This window comes from Aedes aegypti, chromosome 2 (genome assembly GCF_002204515.2).
Source record: "Aedes aegypti strain LVP_AGWG chromosome 2, AaegL5.0 Primary Assembly, whole genome shotgun sequence".
Taxonomy (NCBI): Eukaryota; Metazoa; Arthropoda; class Insecta; order Diptera; family Culicidae; genus Aedes; species Aedes aegypti.
The window spans coordinates 112139574-112156904 of NC_035108.1; the positions used below are offsets into that span (position 1 = coordinate 112139574).

The 17331-nt window shown below is 35.9% G+C and overlaps 1 protein-coding gene and 2 long non-coding RNA genes across 3 annotated transcripts in view; 1 reads left to right on the forward strand and 2 right to left on the reverse strand.

The window, feature by feature from the left end:
• Window positions 1-16610, forward strand: part of LOC5573541 (ranBP-type and C3HC4-type zinc finger-containing protein 1) — a 29997-nt gene extending 13387 nt beyond the window's left edge. The window contains exon 3 of the mRNA XM_001654626.2: window positions 16192-16610. Coding sequence (XP_001654676.1) covers window positions 16192-16503 — 312 coding nt within the window. The 3' untranslated portion in view covers window positions 16504-16610. The remainder of the gene's footprint in view (window positions 1-16191) is intronic.
• LOC110675923 lies at window positions 2282-2897 on the reverse strand. The gene is made up of 2 exons (XR_002499923.1): window positions 2510-2897; window positions 2282-2451 (listed from the first exon to the last, which is right to left on the reverse strand). It is a non-coding gene; the product is annotated as an uncharacterized LOC110675923 (long non-coding RNA).
• On the reverse strand, window positions 8299-8914 carry LOC110675924. The gene is made up of 2 exons (XR_002499924.1): window positions 8527-8914; window positions 8299-8468 (listed from the first exon to the last, which is right to left on the reverse strand). It is a non-coding gene; the product is annotated as an uncharacterized LOC110675924 (long non-coding RNA).
• Window positions 16611-17331: the final 721 nt, after the last annotated feature.

Genomic DNA, 17331 nt, shown 5'->3' on the forward strand with positions numbered 1-17331 from the left:
TTTGCCACCTAAGGCCACCTAAGGAGAAAAAGCAGCGAAGCTCATCCCGACTGTCGTGCCTATCGGCTTCGGAAGGTCCGATATACTCTGGATTAGTCCGCATGTTAGTTCTTAGTTATAGGTTGAATGAAATTGTACAAACAACAATACAATTTAAATGACCATTTGGCTTCCGTAAAGGTTGTTAAACACGGATTGAAGCCCATAAATAAACAATTAGAAAAAAACCTGTAAATGAATAAGATTAATACATTTTCATTCCACTGTTACTACCCGTAGCGACAAGTAGTTTTTATTATACGCTCTGCTAAACACACGCCTCAAAATGCGACTGATTTGAAGCTGCCGAATAGATTCGCCTGCAGCGCTTATGGGAAAGTTGCCGAAAGAGAATGAGGCTGCCGACAATAGTCACACTGACAAGAGATGTTTGCAGCAATTGCAAAAAACGTTTCCAGAAAAGATTTTAACAAGTCTGTCGGTGTGAATCGATAGAGGATTGAGCAGCGAATAAATGTAAACAAACGAACACGTAATTTGTCTGCTGATGTCCGAGAAAATTACAAAAGAAGCGCGGCATCGACTTAGACTGCCGAGAATTCGTAAGTTCCCCTACATCAATCTACACGGAGACGGAATTCAACTCAATTTTGGGTTGTTTCAACGCAATTCCGTAGTTGAGCCCAATAACTCAATTTTGGCTAAATTTCTAAGGTCCCCACTAGGTAGTATGGCTTTAATTCCATTAGAAAAATATACTCAATTTTGGGTTGATTTAACGCAAAATTGAGTTCTTTCGACCCAAACATAAGAAAAGTTGCATTTACCCAAATTTGGCTTATTGGGCCGAAGTACCCCCGATTGGGTAGATGCAGCTTTCTCTATTTTTGACAACATTCGTGTGGGAGAAAGAGAAAACCGAGAGATTTTGGGTTGAAACTATATTTGATATACTTAATTTTGGGTTAAGTAAACTCAAAAATTAGGTAAAAATATTTCTCCGTGCACACACGATAGACGCGTCCCGACGCATCCCGACGCATCGCACTGTGGAGCTTTTCAATTATTTTGGGTGGTCCAAATTGATAAACACTTGGTATGATTTTATGCTTCGGAGAGATGGTTTCTGTAATTTGAGAGAATCGAAAAACTAACAACGTATGAGTTTCAAGTTTCTATGCTTTGCCCAACCTTTCCGCACTAAAAATAATGCAACAGAAAAAAATTTGGATATTTTAGACTATAAACACAGGCATGTCTCAGTGTGCGGTGGCGGCGTCGATTCGCAGCAAGTGAAAACCATCGCCATAATAGTTTTGAGTGATGCGGTTGATAAAACTTTATAAATATTTGATTCCCGTTTAAAATGTGTTCCTTCAAGGAAAGTGAATGAAAGATTTGTTTAGTGAAAGTGTAGTGAACGCAATATGAAATCCAAAACACAAATGCTTGCTGTAGAATCACAATGGAAAAGGTAAGCACCTTCTATTTACAAGTGTAGTTGTGTGAGGCAATGAGATGCGGCATGAAATCGGAGATTTTTTTTGATATAATATAAATCTCATGTATATTGTCGCTAAATTGATAATGCTGTATCTGAAAGTGTTGATTAAATATTGAAATACCACCTGAAGCATTTTTCTTTGTATAAATTATCCATTAAATCAAGTGAAAAGCAGTTATATTTCATCGATGTTGCAAATACCAATACCATCAAAACAATATGTTAATAATTTTGGAAGAAGCCATTTTGTGATGACGCACCAAAAGGCCTTAAAGAGTTTTAATTGGACGTGTAATCACAGAGATATGGACAGAACACTTTTGCATGATTTTTAGGGGGTGAACCCAAACTTATGCACGGGAGTGTACACGTTACATGTCACCAACACTATTGAAAGAGTGCTGGTGGAAAATATAAACAAAGATCAGCTGTTCCCAGCAAAATCAAACGGCAGTATTTTCAAACAGCAAATTTGCGCACGTGTTCGTGACACCGCTCGGCGCACTGAACGAAATCTTCCGCCATACATTGAATGATTTTTGCCTCATCCGAGCCCCATTCCTATTTTCAGACACATTCAAGATGATTTTCATCTGCATGAAAATCATCTGTTTACAAATCACACTGAATGAAAATCATTCAATCATGGAATGAATTGTCTGTTTCCAAAAGCGGTCAATAATTGAATGATTACCATACATCTAAATGTAAACATATTGAATGAAATACCAATAAGATATTTAAATGATTGCAAAGCAAAGCTTCTTAATTCTTTAACGCACATAAATATTTATTTCCACGAACTGTTTAGCTGCATTAATAGTATAATAATTATCAATCTTAAATCGACGACCATCGTGACTTGGCGTGAGGTGCCCATTTGAATAACGAGTCCTTGATCCTGCAAACAATCCTTCATCTTCAGCTACAAATGATGTTTGGTGCTCCTAAATATAGTAATCAGTTGCTACAGATAACAATAAGTCCTTTGAAAAGTCCAATTACCTGTTAAATTAACTCGAAAAACTCCGAACTCTGCACGCGGGAACTGTTGCAACCGGCATTATTTTACTACAATTGACAAGGATGATTTTATGTCTAGCATCATTAGTCTTAAATATGACATTCAGAAGATAATTGAATGATTTTTGATTCAGGACATGGTGGAAATAATTATCCTTTATAATAAGCACATTATTCATTCGTGTTGCCATAATTCAAATATCAACTTATTTTCATACGGATTCATGCTGAATGCCATCACAGAATCAGATGATTTCTGTTCAACAAATAGGGGATGCATCATATTCACTACAAATCATTCAAAATAAGGAATTTTGAGATATGCAGCCGTGTGAATTACGAATCATTCAGTTCATGGCGGGAGATTTTGTTCAGTGCGAAAGCTCAATGTTCATTATGCCACAATGGGATGCACGTTCACGATGCGGCGGAAAAGAGAAGTTCATGTCCACCCGTGAGAGAGAGGAAGCCTTGTAGAATCAGAGTGGATTAGAGTGGATCACCGAATCCGGAAATCGGAATGCTTCCGTAGACTTCAGCTCGCCGATCGATAGAATGCATTTAGACCTGTGCGCCGCCGATCCATTTTACGACAAGCCGACGCTGAATTAGTCATCGGCGGCGCGCCATACGCTGATCAGCACGACGCCGCTGATTTTGTGTTTTCACGCCGATGAATAATTCGGCTCTTAAAATTTGATATTTTTATAGAAAAACTACAATAATAATCCAATGTTGCTTAAGAATTTCCTATAGCGATGCTTAATCACGGAATTTATCCAATAATTCCTCTACTTATTTTTCTAAGGACTTCAGGAATTTATCTATCAACTCCATCTTGGAACCATCCAGAGATTCTTCAGGGATTTATCCTCAAATTCCTACATAGATTCCTCCTTGAACTCTTTCAGAGTTTCATGTACGAATTCCTTCAGACATTACTTCAGAGTGTCTAATAATTGGTCTTGATTACACATAAAAATATTTAAATTTCTATGTAGCGTAAAAAGAAGAGTAGGGCGTCTTTACCAGTGATAGTGGCAATAGTAACGGGTTGAGGAATAAAAAGTCGCCACAAAATAACGGAAGCTCGTTTTTCATATCTGAATACGTCATACGAAAGCTTTTCTATTCTTTTTTATGTAAATAATAATCTTAGAATGATAAAATCATTGAATCTTTCAAAAAAGCATTTCCTCCATTACTGGAACATATTCCAGTAATAGTGGTATTTGCTAACGTCTGTTCCTATAATAGTGGTTAACATTGATTTCCCATTGAGACTCACTATTATAGGAACGCCCCACTGTTACTGGTGCAAAGGAGCAAAAAAGTTGAGGTTTTTAATTGTTTTCTAGTATTTTACTAATTTCAAAACAAATTTTATACACATTCATATTAATTTAACAAGGGTTATGTTAGAAAAAATACACATAAAAATAAAAAACACGCTTGAAACCGCACTATCACTATTATTGGTACACACACTACCACTGGATCAGCCACCCTATAGTAAAAGTAAATCAAATCCATCTTTTGTTACAGCATCACGTTTAATTTTCAACTAAAGATGATGATCGTGTAAATTTAAAGTGCATTCGTTTGGCGTTGACATTTCAGTTTATTTGGATGCTCCAAATATGTGCATGAAAATAAACTGAAGTTTACAACATATTTTTAGCTGTGTAGGAATACTTACAGAGATTTCTTCAGTAACTAATATATACGGATCTCAAAAGATTCCTCGATAAAAATGAATTGAAACATCGCCACGAGTTCCTACAAGATACTACCAAGGAATCTTCATAGGAGTTCAATCATAAATTCCTCAAACAATTATTGTTGAAAGTGTATGCCCAGGAATCAGTGGCGCAACCAAGGGGGGGTTTTGGGGGTCAAAACCCCCCCCAGAGCCGAAAAATTATATGGCTTGCCAAGTACATTTTTTAAATGCAACACTACATATCATACAACTACAGAGCAGTAACTTAGTTTAATTCGTATTAACACTGGGAATGTTAGTGGTTTTCACAGTTATATTATTCTATGTTGTGTTTATTTGAATTATTGAACTCTTCAGGAAGTAATAGTAATAACAAAATCATCTGTGAATTATTACTACAATAAGCTGATAAATAACAAAATTCTCTAGCCTGTTTTGAAAACAAACTGATCAGAAGGTCGGTTCCAAAGGCACGTTCCCCACCATGCTTCCCCGCCATTCTTCACAGCTAAAAATATGTTGTAAATTTAAGTTTATTTTCATGCACATATTTGGAGCATCAAAATAAACCTAAATTTCAACGACCAATCCATTATTTTTCAATCGAATTCAGTTTAAATTTACACGATCATGTAATATTCAATCGTTTTTAGTTGAAAATTGATTGTATATTCATTTAAGTTTACATGATACTGTAACAACACACGAATTTGATTTATTTTTACAGTAGAGTTCAGTTTACACTACATTGAAATTTAAATATTTTTTTCTGTGTTCCCCACCATTGCCTCAGCATTTTGCCAAATTTGGCGACCTACGAATTCTTTGATTTGAAGAAACATCTGTATTTAGCTGGCAGTGGAAGCATTTGGCACCTTTGAAAATTTCGACAATTATTAGATTTTGTTAGTGTGGATAATGAATATTTTTGTTTATTTTTTAATTAATCGTGAAAATAGGGTGTTAAAAACTTTTGGAACAATGTGACTCGGATTTGTCCATAAGAAATATGGATGCATTAGCGTCCTACTCAATATCAAATCAATCGGATTACAAAATCATCCAAAACAAAGTTTGTAAGATGTGACAATTAGTTTTCCACCGCAGTTTTAGTTTTGCAATGTTGATCTACTTTCGACCTACTGCAACAATAATGTGAATGATTCCTATTGCAAATTACTGCGCTTAAAGATTGTTCTCGAAGTCATTCTCATTGTTGCAAAACTCGAAAACATATAAAAACAACACCGGAGAGACATATAAGGAACAGCACAGAAAAAGAGTGGATAAATTGCATCACGATAATTTACTAAAATAATTCCTAAATCATTTTACTATGCAAAAACATAAAACTTACTTAAATGCTTCAACTCGATTTTTATATCAAAAATATCTGCTCAAAAAGTATTTTAGAATTTGCAAAACCCCCCTAGAACCAAATCCTGGTTGCGCTACTGCCAGGAATTATTACCAAACTAGCTTTTTCAAAGTTTTCTCACATACGTTTGCTTTAGGATATCCTCTAGAAATGTCTTCATGAATAATTGCACAGATATTTCAAAGATTCCTCTGGTGTTTTTTAAGGAATTCATTTGAGATTTTTTTTTCAAGTCCTTTTCGGATATTTTATATTATTTTCCAGGAATATGGGGTCGTCCATATATGACGTAGCATTTTAGGGGGGGAGGGGGTTCTTCACGAATTTGTGACGATGTGTGACGAGGGGGAGGGAGGGGTCCCAATTAGTGGACGTAGCATTTTAAAATACTTGGAGGCCAAGGCGTCTAGGAGTATTTTGCCACCTAAGGAGAAAAAGCAGCGAAGCTCATCCCGACTGTCGTCTATCGGTTCGAAGTCCGATATATCGGATTAGTCCGCATGTTAGTTTTTATTATAGTTTGAATGAAATTGTACAACAACAATACAATTTAAATGACCATTGGCTCCGTAAAGTGTTAAACACGATTGAGCCCAATAAATAAACAATTAGAAAAAAAAAACCTGTAAATGAATAAGATTAATACATTTTCATTCCACTGTTACTACCCGTAGCGACAAGTAGTTTTTATTATACGCTCTGCTAACACACGCCTCAAAATGCGACTGATTTGAAGCTGCCGAATAGATTCGCCTGCAGCGCTTATGGGAAAGTTGCCGAAGAGAATGAGGCTGCCGACAATAGTCACACTGACAAGAGATGTTTGCAGCATTGCAAAAACGTTTCCAGAAAGATTTTAACAAGTCTGTCGGTGTGAATCGATAGAGGATTGAGCAGCGAATAAATGTAAACAAACGAACACGTAATTTGTCTGCTGATGTCCGAGAAAATTACAAAAGAAGCGCGGCATCGACTTAGACTGCCGAGAATTCGTAAGTTCCCCTACATCAATCTACACGGAGACGGAATTCAACTCAATTTTGGGTTGTTTCAACGCAATTCCGTAGTTGAGCCCAATAACTCAATTTTGGCTAAATTTCTAAGGTCCCCACTAGGTAGTATGGCTTTAATTCCATTAGAAAAATATACTCAATTTTGGGTTGATTTAACGCAAAATTGAGTTCTTTCGACCCAAACATAAGAAAAGTTGCATTTACCCAAATTTGGCTTATTGGGCCGAAGTACCCCGATTGGGTAGATGCAGCTTTCTCTATTTTTGACAACATTCGTGTGGGAGAAAGAGAAAACCGAGAGATTTTGGGTTGAAACTATATTTGATATACTTAATTTTGGGTTAAGTAAACTCAAAAATTAGGTAAAAATATTTCTCCGTGCACACACGATAGACGCGTCCCGACGCATCCCGACGCATCGCACTGTGGAGCTTTTCAATTATTTTGGGTGGTCCAAATTGATAAACACTTGGTATGATTTTATGCTTCGGAGAGATGGTTTCTGTAATTTGAGAGAATCGAAAAACTAACAACGTATGAGTTTCAAGTTTCTATGCTTTGCCCAACCTTTCCGCACTAAAAATAATGCAACAGAAAAAAATTTGGATATTTTAGACTATAAACACAGGCATGTCTCAGTGTGCGGTGGCGGCGTCGATTCGCAGCAAGTGAAAACCATCGCCATAATAGTTTTGAGTGATGCGGTTGATAAAACTTTATAAATATTTGATTCCCGTTTAAAATGTGTTCCTTCAAGGAAAGTGAATGAAAGATTTGTTTAGTGAAAGTGTAGTGAACGCAATATGAAATCCAAAACACAAATGCTTGCTGTAGAATCACAATGGAAAAGGTAAGCACCTTCTATTTACAAGTGTAGTTGTGTGAGGCAATGAGATGCGGCATGAAATCGGAGATTTTTTTTGATATAATATAAATCTCATGTATATTGTCGCTAAATTGATAATGCTGTATCTGAAAGTGTTGATTAAATATTGAAATACCACCTGAAGCATTTTTCTTTGTATAAATTATCCATTAAATCAAGTGAAAAGCAGTTATATTTCATCGATGTTGCAAATACCAATACCATCAAAACAATATGTTAATAATTTTGGAAGAAGCCATTTTGTGATGACGCACCAAAAGGCCTTAAAGAGTTTTAATTGGACGTGTAATCACAGAGATATGGACAGAACACTTTTGCATGATTTTTAGGGGGTGAACCCAAACTTATGCACGGGAGTGTACACGTTACATGTCACCAACACTATTGAAAGAGTGCTGGTGGAAAATATAAACAAAGATCAGCTGTTCCCAGCAAAATCAAACGGCAGTATTTTCAAACAGCAAATTTGCGCACGTGTTCGTGACACCGCTCGGCGCACTGAACGAAATCTTCCGCCATACATTGAATGATTTTTGCCTCATCCGAGCCCCATTCCTATTTTCAGACACATTCAAGATGATTTTCATCTGCATGAAAATCATCTGTTTACAAATCACACTGAATGAAAATCATTCAATCATGGAATGAATTGTCTGTTTCCAAAAGCGGTCAATAATTGAATGATTACCATACATCTAAATGTAAACATATTGAATGAAATACCAATAAGATATTTAAATGATTGCAAAGCAAAGCTTCTTAATTCTTTAACGCACATAAATATTTATTTCCACGAACTGTTTAGCTGCATTAATAGTATAATAATTATCAATCTTAAATCGACGACCATCGTGACTTGGCGTGAGGTGCCCATTTGAATAACGAGTCCTTGATCCTGCAAACAATCCTTCATCTTCAGCTACAAATGATGTTTGGTGCTCCTAAATATAGTAATCAGTTGCTACAGATAACAATAAGTCCTTTGAAAAGTCCAATTACCTGTTAAATTAACTCGAAAAACTCCGAACTCTGCACGCGGGAACTGTTGCAACCGGCATTATTTTACTACAATTGACAAGGATGATTTTATGTCTAGCATCATTAGTCTTAAATATGACATTCAGAAGATAATTGAATGATTTTTGATTCAGGACATGGTGGAAATAATTATCCTTTATAATAAGCACATTATTCATTCGTGTTGCCATAATTCAAATATCAACTTATTTTCATACGGATTCATGCTGAATGCCATCACAGAATCAGATGATTTCTGTTCAACAAATAGGGGATGCATCATATTCACTACAAATCATTCAAAATAAGGAATTTTGAGATATGCAGCCGTGTGAATTACGAATCATTCAGTTCATGGCGGGAGATTTTGTTCAGTGCGAAAGCTCAATGTTCATTATGCCACAATGGGATGCACGTTCACGATGCGGCGGAAAAGAGAAGTTCATGTCCACCCGTGAGAGAGAGGAAGCCTTGTAGAATCAGAGTGGATTAGAGTGGATCACCGAATCCGGAAATCGGAATGCTTCCGTAGACTTCAGCTCGCCGATCGATAGAATGCATTTAGACCTGTGCGCCGCCGATCCATTTTACGACAAGCCGACGCTGAATTAGTCATCGGCGGCGCGCCATACGCTGATCAGCACGACGCCGCTGATTTTGTGTTTTCACGCCGATGAATAATTCGGCTCTTAAAATTTGATATTTTTATAGAAAAACTACAATAATAATCCAATGTTGCTTAAGAATTTCCTATAGCGATGCTTAATCACGGAATTTATCCAATAATTCCTCTACTTATTTTTCTAAGGACTTCAGGAATTTATCTATCAACTCCATCTTGGAACCATCCAGAGATTCTTCAGGGATTTATCCTCAAATTCCTACATAGATTCCTCCTTGAACTCTTTCAGAGTTTCATGTACGAATTCCTTCAGACATTACTTCAGAGTGTCTAATAATTGGTCTTGATTACACATAAAAATATTTAAATTTCTATGTAGCGTAAAAAGAAGAGTAGGGCGTCTTTACCAGTGATAGTGGCAATAGTAACGGGTTGAGGAATAAAAAGTCGCCACAAAATAACGGAAGCTCGTTTTTCATATCTGAATACGTCATACGAAAGCTTTTCTATTCTTTTTTATGTAAATAATAATCTTAGAATGATAAAATCATTGAATCTTTCAAAAAAGCATTTCCTCCATTACTGGAACATATTCCAGTAATAGTGGTATTTGCTAACGTCTGTTCCTATAATAGTGGTTAACATTGATTTCCCATTGAGACTCACTATTATAGGAACGCCCCACTGTTACTGGTGCAAAGGAGCAAAAAAGTTGAGGTTTTTAATTGTTTTCTAGTATTTTACTAATTTCAAAACAAATTTTATACACATTCATATTAATTTAACAAGGGTTATGTTAGAAAAAATACACATAAAAATAAAAAAACACGCTTGAAACCGCACTATCACTATTATTGGTACACACACTACCACTGGATCAGCCACCCTATAGTAAAAGTAAATCAAATCCATCTTTTGTTACAGCATCACGTTTAATTTTCAACTAAAGATGATGATCGTGTAAATTTAAAGTGCATTCGTTTGGCGTTGACATTTCAGTTTATTTGGATGCTCCAAATATGTGCATGAAAATAAACTGAAGTTTACAACATATTTTTAGCTGTGTAGGAATACTTACAGAGATTTCTTCAGTAACTAATATATACGGATCTCAAAAGATTCCTCGATAAAAATGAATTGAAACATCGCCACGAGTTCCTACAAGATACTACCAAGGAATCTTCATAGGAGTTCAATCATAAATTCCTCAAACAATTATTGTTGAAAGTGTATGCCCAGGAATCAGTGGCGCAACCAAGGGGGGGTTTTGGGGGTCAAAACCCCCCCCAGAGCCGAAAAATTATATGGCTTGCCAAGTACATTTTTTAAATGCAACACTACATATCATACAACTACAGAGCAGTAACTTAGTTTAATTCGTATTAACACTGGGAATGTTAGTGGTTTTCACAGTTATATTATTCTATGTTGTGTTTATTTGAATTATTGAACTCTTCAGGAAGTAATAGTAATAACAAAATCATCTGTGAATTATTACTACAATAAGCTGATAAATAACAAAATTCTCTAGCCTGTTTTGAAAACAAACTGATCAGAAGGTCGGTTCCAAAGGCACGTTCCCCACCATGCTTCCCCGCCATTCTTCACAGCTAAAAATATGTTGTAAATTTAAGTTTATTTTCATGCACATATTTGGAGCATCAAAATAAACCTAAATTTCAACGACCAATCCATTATTTTTCAATCGAATTCAGTTTAAATTTACACGATCATGTAATATTCAATCGTTTTTAGTTGAAAATTGATTGTATATTCATTTAAGTTTACATGATACTGTAACAACACACGAATTTGATTTATTTTTACAGTAGAGTTCAGTTTACACTACATTGAAATTTAAATATTTTTTTCTGTGTTCCCCACCATTGCCTCAGCATTTTGCCAAATTTGGCGACCTACGAATTCTTTGATTTGAAGAAACATCTGTATTTAGCTGGCAGTGGAAGCATTTGGCACCTTTGAAAATTTCGACAATTATTAGATTTTGTTAGTGTGGATAATGAATATTTTTGTTTATTTTTTAATTAATCGTGAAAATAGGGTGTTAAAAACTTTTGGAACAATGTGACTCGGATTTGTCCATAAGAAATATGGATGCATTAGCGTCCTACTCAATATCAAATCAATCGGATTACAAAATCATCCAAAACAAAGTTTGTAAGATGTGACAATTAGTTTTCCACCGCAGTTTTAGTTTTGCAATGTTGATCTACTTTCGACCTACTGCAACAATAATGTGAATGATTCCTATTGCAAATTACTGCGCTTAAAGATTGTTCTCGAAGTCATTCTCATTGTTGCAAAACTCGAAAACATATAAAAACAACACCGGAGAGACATATAAGGAACAGCACAGAAAAAGAGTGGATAAATTGCATCACGATAATTTACTAAAATAATTCCTAAATCATTTTACTATGCAAAAACATAAAACTTACTTAAATGCTTCAACTCGATTTTTATATCAAAAATATCTGCTCAAAAAGTATTTTAGAATTTGCAAAACCCCCCCTAGAACCAAATCCTGGTTGCGCTACTGCCAGGAATTATTACCAAACTAGCTTTTTCAAAGTTTTCTCACATACGTTTGCTTTAGGATATCCTCTAGAAATGTCTTCATGAATAATTGCACAGATATTTCAAAGATTCCTCTGGTGTTTTTTAAGGAATTCATTTGAGATTTTTTTTTCAAGTCCTTTTCGGATATTTTATATTATTTTCCAGGAATATGGGGTCGTCCATATATGACGTAGCATTTTAGGGGGGGAGGGGGTTCTTCACGAATTTGTGACGATGTGTGACGAGGGGGAGGGAGGGGTCCCAATTAGTGGACGTAGCATTTTAAATAACATCGGTAAAAAATAGCTTAGTAGCTTTTTTGTTCAAACTTATTTGTCTGACTTATTAAACTTGGGTTATAAACTGATGATTCAGTTTCAAAACATTAATATGATGAATAAAATGGAACAGATTTTATTAAATTAAGTAAAAACCATTTTTTTTTTTATTTTTTTATTAGTATCATTCCAAACATTACATTCATTATTTCTTATATCTAGCAGTTCGAATTTTTTACAGGTGAGTTGATTTCACCTGCTTATAAGAGAGAAACAACGTTCTTAAAATACTTAACCTAACTTAACCTAAACATATAACGCATTTATCGTGGCAATAGAAGATTGCAAAGATTTTTGCCTGAAATTATTAATTATTTTATTTGACATTTGTTCCAATGTTTCAACATTGGATATTCTATGTAACTCATTGGTACTATACCAGGGAGGAAGCCTCAGAATCATTTTCAAAATTTTATTTTGAATTCTATGCAGAGCTTTCTTCCTGGTATTACAACAGCTAGTCCATATTGGTACAGCATACAACATGGCTGGCCTGAAAATTTGTTTGAATATCAAAAGCTTGTTCTTAAGACAAAGTTTTGATTTTCTATTAATAAGGGGATAGAGACATTTTACATATGTGTTACATTTGGCTTGAATGCCCTCAATGTGATTTTTGAAAGTTAAATTCTTACCTAGCATGAGCCCTAGATACTTAACTTCATCTGACCAATTTTTTGGAACTCCTCGCATCGTGACAACATGTCTACTTGAGGGTTTCAAATAAAGAGCTTTTGGTTTATGTGGGAATATTATTAGTTGAGTTTTGGAAGCATTTGGAGAATTCTTCTATTTTTTGAAAGTATGAAGAAAAAATATCCAAACTTTTTTGCAGTCGACTACAGATGACACGCAGATTTCGTCCTTTGGCGGAGAGGCCTATGTCATCCGCAAACAAGGATTTTTGACATCCCGAGGTAACTCAGGTAAGTCAGATGTGAAAATATTGTATAATATTGGTCCCAAAATGCTGCCTTGAGGAACACCAGCTCTTATAGGAAGTCTTTCAGACCTGGAGTTCTGATAATTAACCTGAAGTGTACGATTTGTCAGATAACTTTGAATTATTCTAACAATGTATCTGGGAGCAATTCTCGCTGAAACCAGGTGGTCCTTTCTGTTTTCTCAAATTGGTGGACCCCTCGTACGCCAGCTAGCTGAACAGTTTGCGAAAAAGCCCATTTTTAGATAAATCTTAGGTATTTCTTCACAGGATATGTCTCATATTTCGCTTGGAACACATAGCAAACTTAGTGGCATTGTATAGAAAGGATATAGCTTTCATTTAAACTTGAAAAAATTTTGGCGGTCATTTTGAATTTGGCCGCCATCTTGAATTTTGTTAGAAAAATCGATTTTTCACCATTAGCGCACCGCTAGTTTTGAATTCTGAGATCACCATCAGAAAGCTGAGGAAAAATTGCGTAAGATAGGCTACAGAAACTAGGTGAGCAATGGTATTTACCCTATGAAATGAACGATTTTCTAAATCATGTTATACGATTTTGACGTATATGGCGAGTGCAATCAATACAAACATCATTTTTTGTACAACAAAGAAACAAGTTTTCAACCTTTGGTGTTTTATTCGAGTCGAGTAAAGTATAAGAATATTATTTTTAGTGAAAAAATCTGGCGGCCATCTTGGATTTTGACGCCATCTTGATTTTAGGTAGTAGAATGAATTTTCCATCTTGTTAGCACTCAGCATGTCGAATTTAGAGGCTACCAATAAAAAAAAGGTTACGTATACTCTTCTTCTCATTATTCTTCATTTTACTGACGTTACGTCCCTACTGGAACCGAGTCTGATACTCAGCTTTATTAGTTATCAATCCAGGTTATTAAACAGGAATTTTCTTTTTTAATGCGATTTCTGACAACAGAATAATTCTTCGACATATCTTTGAATTCAGTAATAATGAAAAAATAAATTCAATAAATGAAAACCGTCAAAAAATATTGATTGAATTAAACAAACATTTTTTTACCCTATGCATTGTTGTTCATTGTATGAAGTTTATAGATTGCGTGTCGGGACATTAGTAAGCCTTGTGGTAATATCTGTAGTTCTAACGTAAAACATTGACAAAAGTGCATTAATTTATAATGAAAGTCTTAAATTTTGAAGCAAAAAACATCCTTGATTTTCTAAGTCATAAAGTATCGTTTTTAGTACCGCCCAACATGCATGTGAAAAATAGCGAAATTGAATGATGAGAAGCAGGTTTTGTTCTAATGTGGACGTAATGCCGAAAGGCAGGTGTATAATTTCGAGGTTAGAAAAACTGGCGGCCATCTTGGCTTTCGACGCCATCTTGGTTGTTAGCAGTTGCATGATTTTTTACCATCTCAGTGCTCATCATGTTGAATTATAAGGCCTCCGTTAAAAAAAAACAATCAGATTCTATCTTTCTTATCATATCTCAGCTGTTCAACTGATTGTTCATTTGTATCAATGGTTTCAGACCAAATGAATGAAAGAAATAATGCTATTTTACAACTCGAAGATATGCAGAAGAATCATTCAGCGTTAAAACATCCTATTTGATTATTTGTTTTTAAAACTAGTCAAGCTGAAGGGCTGGCTCTGTTCCAGTAGGGACGTAACGTGAGGAAAAAGAAGAACAAGAAGAAGAATAAGTGTAACGGTAGCATTGAAATTCAACATGTTGAGTGCTAACAAGGTGAAAACTCATTCTACTACTTAAAACCAAGATGGCGTCAAAATCCAAGATGGCCGCCAGATTTTTTCACTCAAATTAATACTCCTATTCTTCATCTGTCTCAAATAATACACCAACGATTGAAAACTTGTTTCTTTGTTGTACAAAAAATGATGTTTGCATTGATTGCACTTGACATATACGTCAAAATAGTAGAACATGATTTAGAAAATCGTTAATATCATAGGGCAAATACCTTTGCTCACCTAGTTTTTGTAGCCTATCTTACGCAATTTTTCCTCAGCTTTCTGATGGTGATCTCAGGATTCAAAACTAGCGGTGCGCTAATGGTGAAAAATCGATTTTTCTAACAAAATTCAAGATGGCGGCCAAATTCAAAATGGCCGCCAACATTTTTTCAAGTTTAAATGAAAGCTATATCCTTTCTCTATACGATGCTACTAAGTTTGCTATGTGTTCCAAGCGAAATATGAGACATATCCCGTGAAGAAATACCCAAGATTTATCAAAAAATGGGCTTTTTCGCAAACTGTTCAGCTAACTGGCGTACGAGGGGTCCACCAATTTGAGAAAACAGAAAGGACCACCCTTAAGTTTTATCGAAAACTAGCGATCAGTGACATAAAATTGGAATTCTAACGATGGGTGCCGATGGCGGCCTGGTTTCAGCGAGAATTGCTCCTGGGAAAATTAAAGCCTTCATGCCAAACACTGTCACGGTCAAATGCTTTTTCTATGTCAAGAAGAGCAAGACCAGTAGAATAGCCTTCAGATTTGTTGGAACGGATCAAATTTGTTACACGTAAAAGTTGATGAGTGGTCGAATGTCCATGGTGGAATCCGAACTGTTCATTGGCAAAAATTGAATTTTAATTAATGTGGACCATCATTCTGTTCAAAATAACCTTTTCAAAAAGTTTACTGATGGAGGAAAGCAAACTGATTGGACGATAGCTAGAAGCTTCTGCAGGATTTTTGTCTGGTTTCGATATTGGTACAACCTCAGCATTTTTCCATTTGTCAGGAAAATATGCTAATTGAAAACATTTGTTAAATATATCAACTAAGAATGATAAGCTACTTTCTGGAAGTTTCTTGATGAGGATGTAAAAAAATGCATCATCGCCAGGGGCTTTCATATTTTTGATTTTTTTAATCATAGTTCTCCCCTCTTCAAAATCAGTCTCCCACGAATTTTCAAAAACGTTCTCATGATTGAGAATGTTTTCGAAATCCTGAGTAACTTGATTTTCTATTTAGAGGAGCTTGCAGATATGTAACACCATCAACAAACAACCCTATCTAGAAAAAAAACTCTTATAATTTCAGCCTGATCTTAGAAAATCGATACAAGATGGGGTTGTGGCCCTTAAGTGAAAAGAATGTAATTTATCATAGTTTTTGTAAACTTTCTCCCCAGGCGTTGCATGCCGATATGACCTGCGAGGACTACCAGGATCGACTGTTGGGAAACTTCGAGAATCGTCGCTCGGAACGGGCATTGCAGAACCTGGTGTCCGCCGGGGAAGCCATACCCTGCCCCAAATGCACGATGGTTCTGACCAAGATCGACGGTTGCGACTTCGTCACGTGCAGTCTGTGCAAAACCGCGGTCTGCTGGGTCACGCGAGGTCCCCGATGGGGGCCAAAGGGTACGGGCGACACCAGTGGAGGCTGCCGGTGCAAGGTTAATGGAATTAAATGCCACCCAAACTGCAACAATTGCCACTAGGATTTCCAACCGGATTCGGATTGAATTAGTATCGACTTTTGGACCGCCCATGTATTTTACGCCACGAAATAAACGGTAACTGATAATAAATTGTAGGTTGTATCAGACATTATGGAATATTTTAGGGCTTAATATCTCGAGAAAAAGGGGCGTACTTAAGCCGAGTGGTTAGAGTCCGCGGCTACAAAGCAAAACCATGCTGAAGGTGTCTGGATTCGATTCCCGGGCGGTCTAGGATCTTTTCGTAATGGAAATTTCCTTGAATTCCCTGGGCATGGCGTATCATCGTACTAGTGATCCTTTATATGAGAGATTAGCGGAAGAAAAATGGAACGATTTGGCAACAGACTAGCAGTGCTGAGTTGCGTCGAGAATAATATTATAACACGGACATGACTTTCTCATTGCTAAAAAGTGTATTTTGTTTCGTTATAGATCTTTGAGCTACATTTCCAAACTAATAAACAGCAGAAAAAATTACTAGCTAAATATCGCATGGACAAACATTCAAAAGAGGTAAATATTTCATATTTTTTGCTCTATGCAAAACAACTTTCACCGAAATAATTTCAAGCGGATTACATTACTCCTGAAGAAAAGTTCAAAACAAAAATAACGCATGTTCGTTTGGCTCACGCTTTGACAGCTCTCGCTGCTCGATTAGCTCACACTTTGACAGAAATGTCAGCTTCCGCGTATCTCTCTTATAAAGGATCACTACATCGTACCTGCCACACGATATACGAATGCGAAAATGGCAACTAGGGATGGTACACAAATTATGTCACGCTAAATTTCAACTTTTTCGGTAGTCGTTAGAATTCAATG